This window comes from Mercenaria mercenaria, chromosome 5 (assembly GCF_021730395.1).
Source record: "Mercenaria mercenaria strain notata chromosome 5, MADL_Memer_1, whole genome shotgun sequence".
NCBI lineage: Eukaryota > Metazoa > Mollusca > Bivalvia > Venerida > Veneridae > Mercenaria > Mercenaria mercenaria.
This window is the reverse complement of record NC_069365.1, coordinates 14,901,343-14,923,286: the sequence shown is the minus strand read 5'-3', so window position 1 is coordinate 14,923,286 and position 21,944 is coordinate 14,901,343. Positions and strand designations below refer to the sequence as shown.

At 36.4% G+C, this 21,944-nt stretch overlaps 1 protein-coding gene across 1 annotated transcript in view; it reads left to right on the top strand.

Moving 5' to 3' along the window:
* Nucleotides 1-4,388: 4,388 nt before the first annotated feature.
* LOC128557255 (sushi, von Willebrand factor type A, EGF and pentraxin domain-containing protein 1-like) overlaps nt 4,389-21,944 on the top strand; it is a 40,844-nt gene continuing 23,288 nt past the window's right edge. Inside the window, exons 1-10 of the mRNA XM_053544442.1 lie at nt 4,389-4,623; nt 7,272-7,478; nt 7,871-8,047; nt 8,554-8,757; nt 8,968-9,195; nt 9,757-9,945; nt 12,021-12,248; nt 14,102-14,302; nt 19,681-19,833; nt 21,472-21,624. Coding sequence (XP_053400417.1) covers nt 4,389-4,623; nt 7,272-7,478; nt 7,871-8,047; nt 8,554-8,757; nt 8,968-9,195; nt 9,757-9,945; nt 12,021-12,248; nt 14,102-14,302; nt 19,681-19,833; nt 21,472-21,624 — 1,975 coding nt within the window. The remainder of the gene's footprint in view (nt 4,624-7,271; nt 7,479-7,870; nt 8,048-8,553; nt 8,758-8,967; nt 9,196-9,756; nt 9,946-12,020; nt 12,249-14,101; nt 14,303-19,680; nt 19,834-21,471; nt 21,625-21,944) is intronic.

Sequence of the window (21,944 nt, the reverse complement as noted above, 5' to 3'; positions counted from 1 at the left end):
AAAAAAACTTAGAAATTTCTGTGATGTTTGATTTAAAAGCAAACTGTTAGACATTGGATTACCCAGTATAAAAAGCTTTACATGGATTCAGGTTGGAATCAAGGTGTAATGGACAAAAAACTTCAAACGTCAGGCTTAACTGACACGGAACCTGACTTTGCTAAAACTCCACATTGACAACAGCTCATAGAACACAAAATGTCCCCACCCCACTCCCCATTCAGTAACTGTACAAGAAACAGAAATCATTTGGTCACTGTGCACTGGACGTTTGATGTATTGCCCTCAAATCAATAATTATGAGTCATTTACCAGTCATTAGTGACTTCTGTATCAAATGTGATCTTTGACCTACTGGCCTCCAAGCTAGTAGGGGTCACTGTTGGTCATGACCAACCTCCATACAAAGTTTCATGATCTTAGGCTCAAGGGTTCTTGAGTTATCATCTGGAAACCAATTGGTCTACATACCAAAGGACTGACAGACTGACTGACATCTGCAAAACAGTATACCCCAACTCCTTCTTCAAAGGGTTTCGTTAAAATGAGAATAAGTCTATGCTGACTCAAGCTGGACAAAAATAATATTCAGAGTGGTATACAGAAAATTTGAATTTTGGTTATTTTGTGAGACAGAATATTTATTATTTATTATATCTTTGTATTGTATTCAATGTAAATATTAATAAGTCACTTTTTCAATCAACAATTCTGAAGACAGAAAAAGGTGGAAAATAGGTGGCAACTAGTGGAAATTGGCTGTACTAGCTGAATCCGAATAGATCATTTTTGAATGTGTCTGCAGTGTATTATTTCTGCATGAGTGAAAGTTGGTTAAAGATAAGATTAATGATAGCTCAAGTTACAAGCTCCCACACTAATGTATAGAAACAACCCCAGGTGGAATTTGGGTCAGTTAAGATTTATATATGCAGGCAAACATGAGGTTAGAAGCAAAGAAATAGTTCTTGCCTTTTCTCTTCATTAATTGATAAAAGCAGTGTGTATAAAAAGGATGTTTTTACAATAGCTTTTTAACAAGTATTTGATACCTTCTTTAGCTGACCAAAAATGTGTATGTGTGGAATCAATTTATCTGTGTAGTAATACCAAAATTTGAAATCTGGCATTCTATGAGTCAGTCAGGGAGAAAATGGAAACACATTGTGAGAGGTAACAATATTATACTGTTTATTTATTTTTTTAAATTTTTACTGTCTTTAACATTGTCTTAATTACTTATTCTTAACAAATATTTGAATTTGAAAAAAAACGTTTACAGAACTGCTTTAAATTAAAATCAACAAATCTCCTTTTATGTCTTAGGAAGTTTGGCAGGTGGATAGACTTACCCAGAATATTTTTTGGAATATAGCTAAATCATGTTTATAACACTGCTCGTAAAATTGTATCATTTTGTAATTATTTACATTATTGTTTAACACTTGGGATACTATATGTACTTTAAACTGTTCATACCAGGAACCTTCTGTGAAAAAAGTGCAACGTTGTGACATGATCTGCTTGCCTGACTGTATATACCTGAGCAGCATACAGCTTATTACTGCATAAAAAGAAACATACCAAGATAATTCTGAATCAGGTAAATATTATAAGATTTTATAAAAGCTAATGTTTAAATAACCCTTAATTTTCAAAGAAATACACCATTTACTAGAATTTCCTGACATATTGTATGATAAATATTACTTATAAATGTGATGAAAAACCCAAGTGCTATTATTACATTTTGCCAAAGGCAGAGGGATATTATTTTTGGCGTTGTCCTTTATTTTTTTTATAAGTCCATCAGATTAACTGAAAATGCTTGTAATTGGAAAAATAATTTTATAGCTTTGTCTATAGAATCACTAAACCTCATGTAATTATTATAAGCTCATTAACACTGCTCAGTTATTTACCAAGTAAAAGAAGTATTTCACCTCGATTTGGTAAGAAAAAAAAATGTAGATCACTACAGGACAGACAACATTGCATGTGCAATTTCCTTCAGGATCACTTCAGTAACCAGAGTTATTGCCCTTGAATTGTTTTTCAATCCATAAATTCCTACGTAACAAGTAATCCATTGATAGATATTCATGAAATCTGACACAAGGTGTATCACCTTAGAGCAATGGTGCTTCCACATCTTTCATCAATTCTCAAGTTCTTGCAGTGTTATTGCACTTTTATTAATTCAAGATGCATATATTCCCACAAAACAATGTAAACTTTTGAGTGAATAGAATTTTTTCTACAATGTAGATTTTGATGAAACTTCTCACAGTTTTAGTAAAGATGTTGCATATAATTTGACATAGATTAAATTTGTAGAAATTGTTGTTATGTCAGTGAGTTAGTCTTTTGATTTCATATTTCCTAGAGGAAATTTACAATTTTCTGCAAAATTATTCAGAATGTTAGAAAAATATATCTATTAATAGATTTGTGGTTTGCTTTTACAGATTGTGTGCTGGAAAAATGGCTTTACATCCAAAGGAGTGAAATTTGGAGAGTCATTTGCCATCTACTTAAGCCATCCTTGAATGTGAAAAAATAAGACTGCATTGACAACATCCTGATCCTAGTGTTCCGATCTTTTGTGATTTTTTTGTGAAGGGTCTTTGCTTTTTGCATAAAAATAAAAAATATATTAATATAATTTGATTTTTGCTTACTACTGATTTTTTTTAGGTTCAGCAGGTGCAGCCGATTTCCACTAGTTGCCACGTATTTTCCACCTATTGCCAGCTATTTGGTGGCATCTAGTGGAAAATAGGACTGCCACCATAGTGGTGTTTTGGTGAAATTTTGTCCACTTACTGCCACCTGTTAGGTGGCGATTGGTGGAAATAAGTGGCGTTTAGTGGAAAATGGATTTTACACCATAATGGTGGCATTTTAGTGGTAATTTGTCTAAATACTCCACTTACTGCCACCATGAAGGTGGCTATTGGTGGAATTAAGTGGCAAACAAATTTTCCACCATAATGGTGGCATAATGGTGTAAAACTGTCTAAATACTCCACTTATTGCCACCTAAAGGTGTACACAAGTGGAAAAAGGTGGAATTTAGTGGAAAACAGGTTTGCCACTGTCCTGTTCATTTTTTCACTATTTTGGTGGCATTTTAGGTGGCATTTTGGTGGAAAATTGTCTAAATACTCCACCATTGGAAAGGGTGGCATTATAGTGGCAAATCTAGGGACGGGAATCATGTGTCGGTGCGATGTTAAATCCAAAAAAACAAAAAACAAAACATAATATTGCTGTTCAACCATCCTACCATTGCACAACCTACTATCCTGTTATCCTACCATCACTATTCTACCATTCTAATATTTCTGTCCTACCATCCTACCATTACACATCCTACTATCCTGTTATCCTATACCATCACTATTTTACCATTCTAATATTGCTGTCCTACTATCCCACCATTGCACAACCTACTATCCTGTTATCCTACCATCACTATTCTACCATTCTAATATTGCTGTCCTACCATTGCACATCCTACTATTCTGTTATCCTGTCATCTTACCATTGCTCTTTCATAATGAGGCGACATACAATGGTAGGACATGAACAAAACAGTATTCCACATTAAGAAATCACCTCAGTTGCATATGCACAGTCCTAGATTCTTGGTATAAATCATAGTTATTGATGTCATATTGCAAGTATTTTAATAACACATATATTTTGTTTACTTCCAAGAAACTAAAAATGTCTGTTATCAAATTGCAAAAAAAGTATCTTGGAGTTTTTATTGAATCATATGTGGTACATGTGAGGGGCACAACCCATATCATGCAACAGTGTCTTCACACGCATGACATATTAGTTTGTAGGAATGAAATACTTGTGTGTAAGACACATTAAACCAATGGTAGCTTTTGTATGTTCTCAGTTCAATTTTAATGATCTTATTATCCCATACGCGAAACTTTTATTTATAATAGGTTTACTAGTACATGAAATAGAAGTTTGACCTGTAAAAACATTTATTATGCCGAGCAAACGATTTATTCTCAGAGCAATATGTTCCCGTTTCATCACATCCTGATTTCTATTGTACAAAGTATTAGACCAAATGTTACTTGTAAATTATAGGAGCGGCGCCATGAGAAAACCAACATAGTGCATTTGCAACCAGCATGGGTCCAGACCAGCCTGCGCAGCCGCGCAGTCTGGTCAGGATCCATGCATGCTGTTCACTTTCAAAGCCTACTTCAATTAGAGACACTGTTAGCGAACAGCATGGATCTTGATCAGACTGCGGGGATGTGCAGGCTGGTCTGAATCCATGCTGGTCGCAAATGCACTATGTTGGTTTTCTCATGGTGCAGCTCAATTATTCTTTTTATTCCTTGCAAGTTGGAATGAGTGCTTCAGTGAAATGTCCTGCTGGTTACTATCAGCGTCATATTCAGCATATCAAGTGGCACTGGAGGGGTATATCTCAGTGTACAGAATGCCCAGTTCACATGTTCTGTGACATTGAACAGTTGTCAGGACCAGCGGGTTTCTGTGAGGATGGCTACTACTGTGAGAAGGGTGAACAACAGCCCAAACCTTCCGGGACGATATGTGGCCCAGGTGAATACTGCGTGAAAGGTAATTTTGCTTCATTAATTAGTCGCTGAATAAAATCATTGTTTGGAGTTCAGATGCGAAGGAATTGTATCACGAGGGCGCAGCTCGAGTGATATAATAATACGCATCTGAACAACAAACAATGATTTTATTCAAGAGAAAATCACTAAATGAGATATATTATTTCGATTCTAACACGTTACCAAGGAGTTTAAAGTACATCCTTGATGACATTCATTAAATATTTGCTTGTTTTCTGTTGGTTTTTAATGGTTTGAAACCAGTTTGGACTATATATTTAACTGCTTATAAGCCTTTCGAGTAAGGGAACATTTATAAGCGGGCTTTTCCATCTGTCTTGTCAGTTTCTTTAGGTTTGAGATGTATTAACAAATCGCATTTGTCCAAACATTAAGGCCAAAGTTTTCACAAAATCTTTCTTTGGATAACTCTTCATACAGTGCTCAAAGATTTGGTCGAATCTTACAGAATGTATCTCTATGTTAAATGATGGAGCATGCCCATTTTGTCAGAGCATGAATCAGTACTGATAAAATTTATAAGACGATTCTTGGAAGGGTACAATACAACCAAGCAAAACAATGACAAACCTTGTAGCATGTCTCATGCACCCTTGCCCACCCAACTTTAAGCAGACCTCTGTTACTTTGAAATATGGAATAGACTCCATGATTTACAGAGGACCAGAAAGTAAAACAACACCGTGTAAAAACTGAGTTTAAGAGTAATGGTTCACTGAAACATTATAGAATGCTGTGTATCACAATACTGTTGAAAGGCTTGTCCAAATTCACATGTCTTAAAGTTTTCTAAGGATCTAGTCCAAACATAAAGACATGTATCACTTTGAAGTGAATTATGGCAGACATGAATGTACCTTGCCTGGTTAAGGAGTTACAGCTCCTGGATATGAATATGTCAAATTTGAAAAGTTCTTCATTTGAAGACATATTTCTTTCTTGCACAGAAAACACATATATCCATTTTATAATTTAAATTTATATATATATGTAACCCGTTGAAAATGATGTTTGTTGACTTAATAAAACACCGTTCTTTGCTTTTTATACGCCCGTTTGAAAAACGGGACGTATTATGGGAACGCCCCTGGCGGGCGGGCGGGCGGGCGGGCGGGCGGCGTCCACAGACCTTGTCCGGAGCATATCTTCTACATGCATGAAGGGATTTTGATGAAACTTGGCACAGTTGTTCACCATCATGAGACGGAGTGTCATGCGCAAGAACCAGGTCCCTAGGTCTAAGGTCAAGGTCACACTTAGAGGTCAAAGGTCAAATTCTAGAATGACTTTGTCCGGACCATATCTTCTTCATGCATAGAGGGATTTTGATGAAAGTTGGCACAATTGTTCATCATCATGAGAAGGAGTGTCATGCGCAAGAACCAGATCCCTAGGTCTAAGGTCAAGGTCACACTTAGAGGTCAAAGGATACAAGAATGAAAACTTTGTCCGGAGCATTTCTTCTTCATGCATAGAGGGATTTTGATATAACTTGGCACAAATGTTCACCACCATGAGGCGGAGTGTCATGCGCAAGAACCAGGTCTCTAGGTCTAAGGTCAAGGTCACACTTAGAGGTCAAATGATACAAGAATGAAAACCTTGTCCGGAGCATTTCTTCTTCATGCATAGAGGGATTTTGATATAACTTGGCACAAATGTTCACCACCACGAGACGTAGTGTCATGCGCAAGAACCAGGTCCCTAGGTCTAAGGTCAAGGTCACACTTAGAGGCCAAAGGTCAGATACAAGAATGACTTTGTCCGAAGCATTTCTTCTTCATGCATGGAGAGATTTTGATGTAACTTGACACAATTATACACCATCATGAGATGAAGTGTCATGCGCAGTTCCCTTCTTTCGAATTACTTCCCTTTGTTGTTACTATAAATAGCTTATATTGTAACTTTTTCATTACTAGTCGTAGGGAAAAATCGAGACCACTTTTCTGTAGTACAACATGCATGCTACATCCAATTTTGAGGTGTATTTTGACCAGTCTCTACCTGGTAAGATTTTTGTGAGGACTTACAATTTTTTTTTTTGATTTTTTTTTTTTTTTTTTTTTTTTTTTAAGATTAACTTCCCTTAGTTGTTACTATAAATAACTTATATTGTAACTTTTTTATAATTGACCGTAGGGAAAAACCAAGACCACTTTTCTGTGGTACAACATAGATGTTACTTTCCAATTTTAGGTGTATTTTAAGGTATCTCTACCTGGTAAGGAGTTTTTTTGTGGACTTAGAAAAACAAAACACTTAGTTATTACTAAACAACCACAAAATTAAAATTCCATTTGCAAATACAGGTGCTAGAGTAAAGAAATTTGCTGTGACGGGCGTATATTGTGACATTCTTGCACTCTTGTTATATACCAAGAAGACAATATCTGTCCGAAAAAGGTTGCTACATTTGCCAGCCTTATGAAGTACAGCATGAATGTTTTGAGTGCACTGACTGGAAATATTGCATTAATAACAGAATTGATGCCCTATCTCTATATATGGCAGAGAAAGGCTTTGTGAAAAATATTTCTTAAAATCTTATATTAAAAGTACTTCAACAATGTTTCAAAGGGAAATATTGCATAAATATAGAATTAATTTCTTTTCTTTATATACCAGGGAGAAAATTTCTCTGTGAGAAAGGTTTCTATCAACCTTATGGAGGAAGACACGAATGTTTCGAGTGTCCGGAAGGAATGTATTGTGTGACTGAAGGACTCGCTGCTCCAAGTGGGAATTGTGACATGGGGTTCTATTGTGGTAAACGAGAGATAGAGTCTAGCCCCGCAACGCAGAAATGCCCTGCAGGATATATGTGTCCCAATGGTGAATATTGAAGTAAAAAGTTTGCTTTGCAAAACAGAATTAAAAACAAGTTAGCTATTGTGAAAGATTGCCATTAAAAACAGTCTTGGACAAGTTTGAAAATAAGCAATATTGCTTCATTCAAACTGGAGTTATTGCAATTTTTATTCATATTTATTTCTTAATTTGTAAAGAGTACCTGTGTTAAAGCCAGAAATAATTACTTTGTAAAAATTGAGAGCGAGGTGGAGATACTGTGCCATCATGACCCTCTTGTTTAGGAATGAACTTACAAATAAAGATATTGTAAAATACTGAAGTACCAATCATAATAAAACTTAATATCCAAGTCATTGCATTAAAACATTTTGCAAGCTATTGATCTCTGTTACTGGTCTTTGTTTCTTTCAAAGCTGAACAAACAATATGTAGCAAGGGATACTACCAGCCATTAGAATACCAAACCAGGTGCCTCCCGTGCCCGTTAGGTAAATATTGCCAAGATACCGGATTATCAAGCCCAAGTGGTGACTGTGATCCAGGTTGCTGCTTAGATATTGCACAAATAAATGCATCATCTTGCCCACCAGGTACAGTCCTCCATTTCATATTCATATGTTGTAATTTGATATGTTTACAGACAGAAAAAAATAAATTAAACAAATATTTTCAAGTTCACCATTGAAAATTGTTGAGATGTTAATGAAAACGTGCATCTAAACTTTGACAGGAATAATGTATTGCAAAGATACAGGGTGTTTTTTTGCACCTAAATGAGTGCTTTCCTCTACACAAAACAGTTCTCAGTACTTTTCTCAAACACTTTGCCCAACTGTGGAAGTCTGTGTGTTATCTACACAGTTAGTCCACGATAAGCAGTTTGGCGAAGTGTTAAAGAAAAGAACTGAGAACTGATGGCAGATGTGATGTGTGAAGGAAAGTCATTGATGCTCTAATTGTTTACTCAGTATGTTCAGTATCCAAAAGTAATGTGGGTTGGCCATCCTGAAATTAAACATATTCGCTGTGAAATTGAAGACAGCAAGTGAAATACTTATAACAAATAGTTAAATGCAATTCACTTTGTATTATTTAGCGTCACCAACTACATGCACTCAGGGTTTTTATTATGACCAAAGTGCTGGTAGGTGTGAGTTATGTCCGGAAGGAATGTACTGTGCAATATCTGGTCTGACAGATCCGTCAGGTTCCTGTGAAACAGGGTGGTACTGCGAGATAGGGGAGATTACTCCAATGCCATTAGGAAAGCTCTGTCCAGCAGGACATCAGTGTCCTACAGGTACGTTTACATGTGTCATGTGATGACCAGTTTATTTACAGATTATCATGTACATTTATGTTAACCGTAGAGAGACAGAAAGCAATGGCATTTAATTTCCCCATCAAGATTTTGATCAGACCCACTTGCTTCTTACTTTAAATAAGGGATGCCCAAATTGTTAAATACTAGTACACCAACAACTATTATTCAAGGATTCATATGTTCCAGGTGTCAAAGTGCCTTGTTCCTCTTGGGTACGCGATTCAGAGCCTTATGTTGGACATACTCAGTATTTATACCAGCCGGAACGAGGCCAAACCTCATGTATAGAGTGCCCTAATAGGTATAATTGTACGGAACAAGGTTTGACAATTGCAGAAAATTATTGTCGTCCTGGATACTGGTGCTTCTTTGGTCTCATACTTGACTGTGAAATAGGCCATTATTGTGTAAATGGTAAGTACTATTTATACTTTAATGTGGACATTCTTATAAGAAGAAGGCTTTAATGTTTTTCAATTTATTACAGGTAAAACATTTTCAGCTAAATTAAATAATGTTTAATTTCTATATTTAAATGTTTCAATAAAAGTACACTACAGAGTCCTTGTTCGCTGTTTAAAAAATAATCTGGTTCAATGAATATATCATCAAAGCTGAAATAATTAAAACATACAATTTGAATGACACTGGCAACTGAGCAAGTAGATTGCATTACAGTTGAAATGTAAAAGCTGTATGTAGTGTAATGAAAACATGTCCTGACTTTAATCAGATATATTGGCCTTAGTGAAAGCGTGGTTTTGCTTGCTGACTCATTGATGTGAGTACGAAACTGCACTTAGGTTGTGCAGTTTTACATGTAAGGAAACCATCCGCATGGAGGAGCACCTGGATTCTTCGTCCATTAAAACTGGCAAAATCCCCGTAAGCCCTATGGATCTGACGTTAGACCCAACAAAAACATTAATTCTAACACAGTCTTTGTCAATGCATGTATATATTGTTTATTTGAAGGTGAAATGTTTCCTTGTCGAAATGGGTTTAAATCTTTAGCAACTAATCAAGAGAGCTGTGTAAGATGTAGTGACGGCGAACTTTGTGAGGACGGGCAAGTCTTGCCCTGTCCAGCAAACATGGTCTGCTACCACGGCATTGCAGAATTCTGTCAACTTGGCAACGAATGCTCATTTGTTGATGGAGCTTGTAAGTAGAATTAATTTCACAGATAGTGCCCGGTTCTCTGCCATTCCACATTTAAACAAACACTTCACAACTGTATTCTCTCTAAATGAATCACTTCCGTTACAAATACCACATGATAATGACTGCAAATTAATTATGTCTCCCACCACACAGTGGTGTGGGAGACATATTGATTTACTCCTGTCTGTGTGTGTGTGTGTCCGTCTGTCTGTGTCAGTCTGTGTGTCTTGTCCGCGCTCTAAGTTGAACATTTCTCATCCGATCTTCACTAAACTTGAACAAAATGTGTTTGACAATAAGTCCTCTGCCAGGTTCGATAATTAGCCAAATTGGCCCAGGCACTTTGGAATTATGGCCCTTGAAATACCGAAATTTGGCCTTTTTACTCTTGTCCAGGCTAGAATCGAACATTTTTCATCTGATCTTCACTAAATTGAACAAAATGTGTTTGACCATAAGTCCGCGACCTAGGCACTTTGGAATTATGGCCCTTAAAGAAAATCGGCTTTTTTACTCTTGTCCGCGCTCTAAGTCTAACAGTTCTCATCCGACCTTTACCAAACTGTTTTTGACCATAACTCCTCGGCCAAGTTCATTAACTAGCCAATTCGCCACAGGCACCTCAGAATTATGGCCCTTGAATTACCCAAAATCAGCCTTTTTACTCTTCAAAGGTATATTTGTAGTGAGTAAACAGTATATAAAGACTGGCTTACTATTTAGATTATTAGGCAGTTGCGGGAGACATGCGCTTTTCTCAAAAGCAGCTCTACTTAAAATATTATTTTTGATTTTATTTTACCATTTTATCACCAACATTTACATTATATTTCTGAAAGCTGATCAAAACAATGTCAGTTATTAACATCTAGTATCAAATGATAAAAAGATCCGATTTACCAAAGTCCTGATGAAAATCTTTGTGTTTACTTTATGGATATTGAATCCATATTCCTATATTTTGCTGATATGCTTAATCAGAACAGATCGATTATTTCTTACTTTGAGAACACGAAAAGCAATTTTCATTATTTTGCAAATCTGAAATAGGTATATGCCAGGTGAAGAAAATGTATTCAAGAACAAGTCATATGTCACTTAACTTTACAAAATGCAAATCATTTTTACTGTGGGCAAGGTAAATAATTAAGTTTCATGAAATTATTGTTTGAACAATTTGTCACATGCTGTCACGACTTCATATTCAGTCATTAGACAATCATAGCAATATTTATTTCGATAAGACAGCCTATTTCTGTTATCTGAGTGACTGAGTAATTTAGTGCAGATATAAAAACGTACCAAAGTGTACATATAAAGTATAATTTTGAATGTGAAGTGGCTTGCTCCTTTTCTTGGTCATCGTTTTAAATTCACTTCAAAACTTCTTTTCTGTCATAAAATTTGAAATAATTCAGTGTTTGTATTTGAATTTAAGCCTGTATTTGTTTTTAAGGTAATGGATATGTATTGACAGTCGGCAAATAACATTTTCTCTGAGCCCGCCCTCTTAGCTCAATAGGGAGAGTGCAGATCTACGAATCTCGGGTGATTAGTTCCATCCTCTGGCGGGACGTATGTTGATAAAAGACATTGTGTCTGAAATCATTCATCCTCCACCTCTGATTCATGTAGGGAAGTTGGAAGTTACTTGGGGAGAACGGGTTTGCAAATAACTGAAATATTTTTGAAAAAAAGTGTTAATTTTAAACCCAAACAAGCAAACAAACATAAGATTTCAGCATTCTTCATCTTTGTACGGAAAGGCACAAGTGCACTGAGCTATTGTTGCCGAACTGTCTAACAAAAATGCAGAATCACATGGAAATTACGGAGTGTCATTTTGAATGGACCTAAAATGTCACTTGGCAATTTCCGTATATACTTTATGTACTCTCATTTGGCATTCTTCGGAAGTAAATGTAGCTGAACACGTATATGACTTTCCGTAAAGAAATGGAGAATACCAAAATTGCAAACAGAGAAAACATAATTAAATTTTGCAAATTGTCATTGCGGATCCACTATCTTAATATACATGTATTAATTCTAAGGCTCCTGAGGTTTAATTGCAGATGAACTTACACTTTGTGATCTTAGTAATGAGCGATATGACGTAAGCCAGACAGGATGTGGGCCATGTAGAGAATTTAGGTACTGCTTGAAGGGAAACAGCTACGAGTGCTTTCGTAACCATATTGGCGACCTTTGCTTACAGAATAATCACTACAAGCCAGAAATGATAATAAGTCAACCAGGAACGCATTATACACTGACGTATGAATCCCAAGACACAAACCGAGGTAAGAATTTTTAGATATAATTGTGAGGGGTTTGCTGTACTGTTTGACAACCAAATCTGTTAAGGTAATTGAGCCATAATGAGAATACGCAATTTCCGTTTGTTTACGTATCCTCCATATCCAATTTCGGCATCCTTCGGTCTTAACAGAAACTTATTTGTATAACAACCTGTGAATGCTGAAATTGCAAAAGGCGAATACGTAATTAGTAACGAGGTCTTCAGCTGTGATAGTGGGGACTTTTCAATAAGATATTTCTATAATGTACGTCTTACAGACTTTTCATAGCAATGTTCTATTGGGCAGTTATTTGAATTTTACATACAACTACCAGTGTATATAAAATAAAGTGCTTATATGAGAATGAAACTGTTGTTTTAAGAAAAGCTCTTAAAGCTTTACATTTACAGGGGGCAATATTATGAGCCCATAATAATTATAAATCTATTTCAGGATATTTAATTATTATCGAGCCCGCTTGCGGTGAGCTCGATATAGTCACCACTTTTGGTTTATGTGCGTGTGTCCGTGCATGTGTGCGTCTCTCTGATTTTGTCCAGACCATAACTTTGACATGCATGGACCAATCTTGTTTATATTTGGCATGAATGTTTACCTCAATGAGAAGGCAGCAAACCCCATGTTCCTATCTCAAAGGTCAAGGTCACAGTTGGAGGTCAAAGGTCAAATTGAAGTTTGTTGTGAGCATTTCTTCTTCATGCATGGTGGGATTTTGATGTAACTTGGCATGAATGTTAACCATTATGAAACGGAGTGTCATGCGCAAGAACCAGGTCCCTAAGTCCAAGGTCAGGGTCACACTTGACAGCTGGCAGGCTCGACATTCTGCCCATGGGCATACTTGTATTGATAAAACATCTCTTTTCTTATGAATATCCAGCACTTTGTGTATATGGTAATGCAATTAGTCCAATGATCTTTACGGGAAGCATAACACATAATTTCTTATTGCGCGCGATCGTGATTTTGGATTGCCATGATGACATGTCTCAGACACTCCATTTGTCTTATATTGGATGAGATTAATAGCATATTTACACAGACACTTGGGGTCAGGACCACTCCCACCCACCCCACTCTCCTTCGCCCCTACCTAAGTTTAGCGAATATGTTTTAGCATTTTAACATGTATTGAGCATAGGTGATGATCATAAAATGCATTTTGTAGCATTTTGGCATGATTTAAAAAATGCATTTTTACCATTCAAGTGGCAAGCAAGTGGTCCCAGTGTCAGTTTCACTGTTGGAAATCTTCTTATATCAAGTGAATGTGAAATTGAAGTTTGGTCATATTATGAACAGTAGAATATGAGTTTTTGTTTCTAAATATTTTTAAAATTCCAAATCAAGAAAAAAAGATGACCGCGTCGGGAATTGAACCCCCGGGATTTTTGCGGCAGTAGACATTTTCCCATCGTCGTAACCAATAGAGCTATAGTGGAATTAGTGAATTATGACTTCAAAATATAAATATTTATAATCGAAACAGTTTACCTGGAGTAAAGCGTTAAAAACACTTTGCGATTTTCATCGTAGAAAGTAGTAAAAACAGCAAATTCTCATGTGTTTCCGTAACATATAGTTTGTCAGTATTTAAGTTTTAAAGCCTTCTTAAGAAATATTATATATTAGCATGAAAAGCTTTGCATCTAATTTAGGTTGGTGGTTATACTAAAACATTTTCCTCGATCGCTTATTTCCCCTGAATGATCAGAGAGCGTTTTGCTGTTTTGCACATGCTTATTCTCTTGAATATAATTGTAAAGATAATACAAAGTCTTATGTTAACTTTATTGTACCTTGTTCCTAGCCTGCCTGTGATTATTTTTCAGGTTATGATATCAAACAGTGTGAGCCTGGTACCTATCAGAATACAACGTTTAAACCTTCATGTGAGTTATGTCCCGGCGGAATGTACTGTACTGTCAATAGAATACAGCCAGATGGTTATTGCAGAGCGGGATACTACTGTCCTAAAGGGTCCAAATCTGAGACAGAAATAGAATGTCCAGCGGGATTTTATTGCCCAGCTAGTAAGCAGACTTATTTAGAGTAGTAGACCGATAATCACAGTCGGGAGACAGAATACCATGTGCACATTGAGCTATATTTTACAATGGAAGAATACAGATTGGTTAAGGATGTAGGATAGTTTTTTTTCTACTGTTAGGAATTTTATCATTCGTTTTTGAGCTTGAAAAACATTAGTTTCTAAAACAAACAAGAGCAGAAAAAATACAGGTCACTGAACGCGTTTTAATTTTACAGGACATTTTCTTCACCCACTTCATAAATTATATGTATAATTGAAAAAATGTTGGTACTTTATAAAACATATAATATCCCTCTTAATGTTATAGGGATTTCAGGTCTTACAGGTTTCTATGAATACAAATGATACCAGTATTATATAAGCATAAATGTCACTTACAAAATCTTTTTCGTTTTTACATGTTGACATAATTACCTCGTCCACTTCATTTTCAGTGGAAAAATGTATTTGAATCTACAAAAAATGCTGATGTTAAAATTTTAAAAATATTTTGCAGCTTTATTACACAAAAAATGCTTTAAAATAGAAACAAAAAAGTTGGAGTCACCATGCATCTTAGAGATTTATTAGAAAAAAATGTTTTAAAACTGGTGAATTTGATATTTTCAATTCTTTTTGCTTTGATTCATACTAGAATTCCTAGATAATATAAAGTGTGATGTTGAAAACATTTATATCTTTTGAAGCTTATTATTATATATATCAGTCAGAAAAATATTAGAACCACACCTGATCTACTTTAATAGATATTTTGAATTACCTACACCTACCTCATTATACATCTTACATCAGTTTTAGGCAAATGTGGGGCCTCAGTGGCTGCATGGTTGAGGTCGCAAACTTCAAATCACTTAACCCTCATTGCTGTGGGTACAAGCCTCACTCAGGGCGATGAATTCTTCATGTGAGGAAGCCTGGCTTACAGAAGGTTGATGGTACTACCCAGGTGTCCACTTGTCATGAAATAATGCACATAGTGGCACCTGGGGTCTTCCTCCACCAGCAAAGCTGGAAAGTTTCCATGTGACCTATGATTGTGTTGGTGCGAAGTTAAACCCAACAAAATGAAAATTTAGGCAAATGCCAGCCAAAATTAGGATGAAAAATAAATTTGCAACAATAAGAATATGTTTGGTCAAATGGTACATTATAGGCCATATTTTAATTATGGTAGTGGCTAAGGGTCCGGTAACTGGACCTATACACCTGGACCGGACCAGGTTTGGGAATGCAGTTTATAGACAAGTTGTTGGTATTCCCATGGGAACAAATTGTGCACCCCTTGTCTCAGATTTGTTTTTATATTGTTATGAAAGAGACTTTATGTTGAGCCTCTTTCCAGATACGCAGGCAGATATTATAACGGCATTTAATAATACATCACGCTATCTAGATGATATTCGTTTTTTGGTCAATTGGTGGGTACTATTTATCCTAGGGAGCTTCAGTTAATTAAAACTAACAATGCGGATACTGATGCTTCATTTTTAGATTTACATCTCTCTATTTATGACAATTTTATACATACCATTTATGACAAGAGGGATGATTTTAATTTTAGTATTGTAAATTTTCCCCATTTGGATGGGGATGTACCTCAGGCTACATCTTATGGGGTATATATTTCTCAATTAATTCGGTTTGCCAGAGCGTGTAGTCATGTCAAGCATTTCAATGAACGTAATCAATATATTACAGGTAAACTTCTTCAGCAAGGCTACCGTTATTACAAATTGCGTAAATATTTCGCTAAATTTTATTATCGTAATTCTGATTTAGTTTTAAAATTCAATAGTAATTTAAAGACACTTCTGCGAGAAGGTATTTCTAAACCCGTTTTTTATGGGGATGTGGTTTACAAACTTCGTAAGATCTTGGGTCACGGTAATTTTCCAAATGTATTTGGAAAGATTATCAAACGTTTTATTAAAAGAGGTTACGACCCAACTGTTTTGAGACATACCGCATGTTAAGTGTTCAACCCGTTTACAGTTGGACACTACGCTTCCCTCTTTGATTGCGTCTGACGGAAGAGGTGGAGGACTCTATGATAAACAGTTTTTAAATCCTACCAGGACTGAACTGTTTTGATATTTGTCTTCTGGCCTGTTTCGTCGGGCCCTTAAGGGTGTTTCTCTTGTTGCTCTGTCTTCTGAAAAGGCATTGAGTACATACGTTTTTGGTTCTTAAGGTTTGTTTTTTTATATATTTATACACGAGCATTTTTGTGTTTTACATGACATGCCTTTTTGTTTCCATTACGTGTGTAAGAGATTCACCTGGAGGGGATTACTTTTATTTACACTGTCCCATGTCTTTGGAACATGGTGGGGGTAAGAGTGAGGTTAGGTGCACCATAAACCGGTTTAAGCTCCCCAATGGTGTTTTTGCCACTGACCGTTCCAAGGCGGTGCCCCACTGTGTTCCTTTGTTTGTTCGTTTCGTCTTATGTGTTGGCTTTGTGTGCGTGTGTGTTGTTCGTTTTGTCCTTATGTGTTGGCTTTGGGTGTGTGTGTGTGTGTGTGTGTGTGTGTGTGTGGTGCACGCGTCTGCGTGCTGGGGGTTTCGTTTTGAGGAGGCTACGTTTTTGGTGCGTGGCATTCCCTGTTTGATATTTTTCTTTGTTTTTTTTAGAAAAATAACTACAATTAAAAGGATAGTGAAATTCATCACCTAAAAAAATAGAAGCACAGAGATGACAATGTCTTAAATCTCTGGGAATATTACTAATTCTTATATGCTTTTCTCTGTTCAAACACTCTTAAGTTAGCATGACATTTTTGTTGCTACCAAGAAAGAGCGCTGCTGTATCCTATCTGCTATTTTAGATTAGGGGCATATTAGAATCGAAATAATTGATAGTAAAATCGTGTTTAAACACTATTTATACACTCGGGCGGTAATACGTCGTACAAATAATTATAAGGGTTTGGTTCTCTACCATACTTGTCCAAATTATTGCCCTGGGGTCAAAAAGATGACCATGCTCCTGTGTCAGTGTAAGTGTCAATTTGACCATGTCCTTTTCACCCTAGTTACATTCTACAAGGACGTTGCTTAGGACCGTGGCTCTATTTGACATATGCGGAGACACTGTTTAATGTTATTCCGCCATCAGTTTCAGTCTACGGCTTTGGGGATGACCACACTGCTAATAAATGCTTTAAACCATCATCTTCAACAGTGAAATCCCAGGCAATACAAGAACTTGAACAATGTGCTATAACAATCAACAATGAATGAAATTAGCTCAAAATGAACACTTTCAAAAACGTGTTCATCATGTTTGGTATATAGTAGGGAATAGCTCGCTAGGTGTGCAACTGACGAAATACGCATTGTAGATTATGAAGTGAAAACAGCGAGCTTTATTTGATATCTAAGTGCATACCTGGACAAAAACTTGAATCTAAAAGAGCATGTAAAATGAAAGTGTAGAACAGCGATGCTCAACTACTTCAGAATAAAATGTATTCGGAAATATCTAACCAAAGAGGCTGCTGAAACTCTTGTGCTGTCATTGGTGATATCCCATTTAGATTATTGCAATGTCATTTTGTAGCGGGGTAAACAAAATGCAACAAATTCAAAACATTTGTGTAAAACTTGTTCTAAATTGAAGAAACTATGACAGTTCCAAACAAATGCTCTATGATCTTCACTGGCTACTCTTCAAAGCCAGAACTACATTCAAGATGCTCACCTACATGTATACTTGTTCAGTCAGAACTTTTCATAAAACAAACTCAGACAAGAAACTTGCATTCTTTAAATTCCGTTACTGGGTAATTCGTTTTTCCTTTCAACAAGCACAAAACGTTCAGTGACAAAAGTTTTAGTACTGTTGGACCTAAATTATGGAATGAATTGCCTCTCAAAATAAGGAACTCGCGACACATTAGATGTTTTTAAAAAGAAGTTGAAAACTCATTATTTTAGAAATTACTTTGCACTCTTTCTTGGTCTAGAGGTCCGGTTACCAGACCCCTAGCCACTTCCTTTAATTATTATGCCCCCGAAGGGAGGCATATAGTTTTTGAACCGTCTGTCAGTCTGTCGGTCCGTCCGCAATTTTCGTGTCCGGTCCATATCTTTGTCATCGATGGATGGATTTTCAAATAACTTGGTATGAATGTGTACCACAGTAAGACGACGTGCAGTGCGCAAGACCCAGGTCCGTAGCTCAAAGGTCAAGGTCACACTTAGACGTTAAAGGATAGTGCATTGATGGGCGTGTCCGGTCCATATCTTTGTCATCGATGGATGGATTTTCAAATAACTTGGCATGAATGTGTGACACAGTAAGACGACGTGCAGTGCGCAAGACCCAGGTCCGTAGCTCAAAGGTCAAGGTCACACTTAGACGTTAAAGGATAGTGCATTGATGGGCGTGTCCGGTCCATATCTTTGTCATCGATGGATGGATTTTCAAATAACTTGGCATAAATGTGTACCACAGTAAGACGACGTGTCATGCGCAAGACCCAGGTTCGTAGCTCAAAGGTCAAGGTCACACTTAGATGTTAAAGGATAGTGCATTGATGGGCGTGTCCGGTCCATATCTTTGTCATCGATGGATGGATTTTCAAATAACTTGGCATGAATGTGTACCACAGTAAGACGACGTGTCACACGCAAGACCCATGTCCGTAGCTCAAAGGTCAAGGTCACACTTAGATGTTAAAGATCATTTTTCATGATCGTGCATTGATGGGCATGTCCGGTCCATATCTTTGTCATTCATGCATGGATTTTAAAATAGCTATGCATGAATGTGTGACACAGTAAGACGATGTGTCGCGCGCAAGACCCAGCTCCGTAGGTTCAAGGTCCTATACTCTTAACATCGGCCAAAACTATTCATTCAAAGTGCCATCGGGGGCATGTGTCATCCTATGGAGACAGCTCTTGTTTTGAATTAATTTTTGGCTTAGATTTTGTTAGAAAGAAATATTCGAAGAAACGTTTTTTCAAAATGGGGGATATCCTGAAAAACCAACGCTCGTACATCCTTAATGTGAAGAGGTAATATTAGGGAAATAGCCAAGTGTTAACTTTAACATTAACTTTATATAGAGTACAACCTCTCAAGAGCGACGTACCCTCTCTTAAGCAAAAACCTCTTTATAACAACATTATTAAAATTTCCCTAAGCTGAAAAATACTATCAATTTTACCTCTCCAGAACAACAACCTCTACACAACAGTTAATATTTGTATCTCCCAAAGGGTGTTGCTCTACAGAGGTTGCACTGTATGTTATGATACATATACTAGTATATGAATTGAAATGTGTTTGGATATATTTTATCTGTTGGGATACATGTATATTTGTTACATGGTTGTAGTTATTTTCAGGAAGTGAAATTCCTATACATTGTCCGAGGGGAAGATTTCAACCAAATTCTGGCCAGGGGAGCTGTTATGCTTGCACCAGAAGATACTATTGCGCAACTCCAGGTCTTACGGCTGTTACAGCAGTCTGTCCTTCAGGTCATGGTTGTGGGTCAGGTAGGGGTATATTAAAACAATTTAAACCAAATTGCAATAGAAGAGCATAATTATTCATAATTTGAAAGCTGATTGCATCAACACTATGAACTGAAGTGTTCATGCAGTAGAAGCTTGATCTTTGATTCTGTATTCTACCTGGGTGGTCTTTGCCAGGTTGGATCACACCTGATGCACTAGCTGTTTTAAGGTAGTTTTGTTTGTTTGTTTTGGGTTTAACGCTGTTTTTTCAACAGTATTTCAGTCATGTAACGGCGGGCAGTATATCTAACCAGTGTTCCTGGATTCTGTACCAGTACAGACTTGTTCTCTGCAAGTAACTGTCAACTTCCCTACATGAATCAGAGGTGGAAGACGAATGATTTCAGACAAAGTGTCTTTTATCAAATCGTCATGGAGAACATACATCCTGTCGAGGGATGGAACTAATCAACCCGAGATCCGTAGATCTGCACCCACCCTATTGAGCTAAGAGGGCAGGCTCAGAGAAAATGTTATTTGCCAACTGTCAATATGTATCCATTACTTTAAAGACAAACACAGAGATGTGCATATAATAATTTCAGACACACTGTCATTTATCAAATAGTCACGGAGAACATACACCCCGCCCGAGGATCGAACTCAAGACCCCGCGATCCGTAGACCAATGCTCTACCTACTGAGCTAAGCAGGCAGCGTTTTAATGTAGTAATGACAATTTTTGTTTGTTTACGTTTTCTCTGTATGCAAATTCGGCAATCTCTGATTATTATGAAAAGTTATTTCTTTTATGACTTTATGATGGAAAATTGCATATTGAGAACTACGTAATAGCTCAAAAACAGTTGATTGTCATTACGGGCCCATTATCTTAATGACCCATTTATTATATACCTCAACTTTTTTTGTTTGTTGTTTTGTTTTTGACCAATATATATTAAAAGAAATCTTCAACGTTTATCGGCTGAATAGTTTTTTTGTGATGTCAGGTTGTGAAAATTAATATAAAGAAATAGTCTGGCATCATGCACAATGTTGAATTTCTCAGTACAATATGGATTTCGTTCTCTGCCAGTTTGTATCTACCTGTGAAATGCAAGCCATGTCTTTACAGAATTTATGCAAAGATTTAATAAAAATTGTTACTTTTCCTGATTTTACTAGGTTTTTCAAAAGTCAAGATTATATTTTCAGCTCGATAACAAGTTGGATTAATATATTGTAACCACACTTGTCTGTAAGGTAGTTTGTTAGGATTGGCAGTGTTGTCAGTCTATCTAAATTTAAGAAAAAATATCCACATTTTATTTGAAGTTTAGAAAGACATTTGAAGTTCAACCCAGCCAGACAGGATTTAAAGGAATTTGTTTGCTACTAGGCCACAGAAAACCACCATTTAAGAAATGCATATTCTTGCAACTGGAACGTTTTGAGGGTTATTAATTGATGTATATTTAATTAAAGACTTTAATGGTTGCATTGACATTGAATAACCCACGTTTATTTGAATTTATGTGTCGTTTTTCTTGGAATTAAGTTCATTGCATATTTGATACTCTTCATCCCCCATATCCAGCCACTCGATTCGCTTATCACATAATTTTTATATGCTTTGTCTGTTCCTGTATCTTGTATATTTTTATTTTTTATTTACAGGGGTGGCAGACCCATCACCATGTGGGAAGGGAAGATATAATCCCTATACAGGGAAATTGAATTGTTCCCCCTGCGTGCCTGGAACTTACTGTCCTGGACTAACAACTGGTTGGCCGAATCATTGCCCCCATGGTTACAAGTGTCCAGGTTATGGTACGTATCGAAGTGCTTGTCTTTAAGATATATTATTAGCGGCTCAGTCATAAATGAACTGACTGTCATATTTTTATCTATAACTTTAATTTTGGTTATTATAGTAATAAAGAGTCTGTAAATGCTTCTTTAACTTTGAAAGATACCAAACTAGAATAGAAGTATCTTGTCACCCAAAGCTGGCATCCACATACAAAATTTTACATCTGGACGTAGGAGTTCTTATCACTCAACATGTAAAATTGTCATTATGATAGCACTCCGTCTTGTGAAATCATATTGAATGTAACTTCAATAGTGAGAAAAGTATCAATACACGA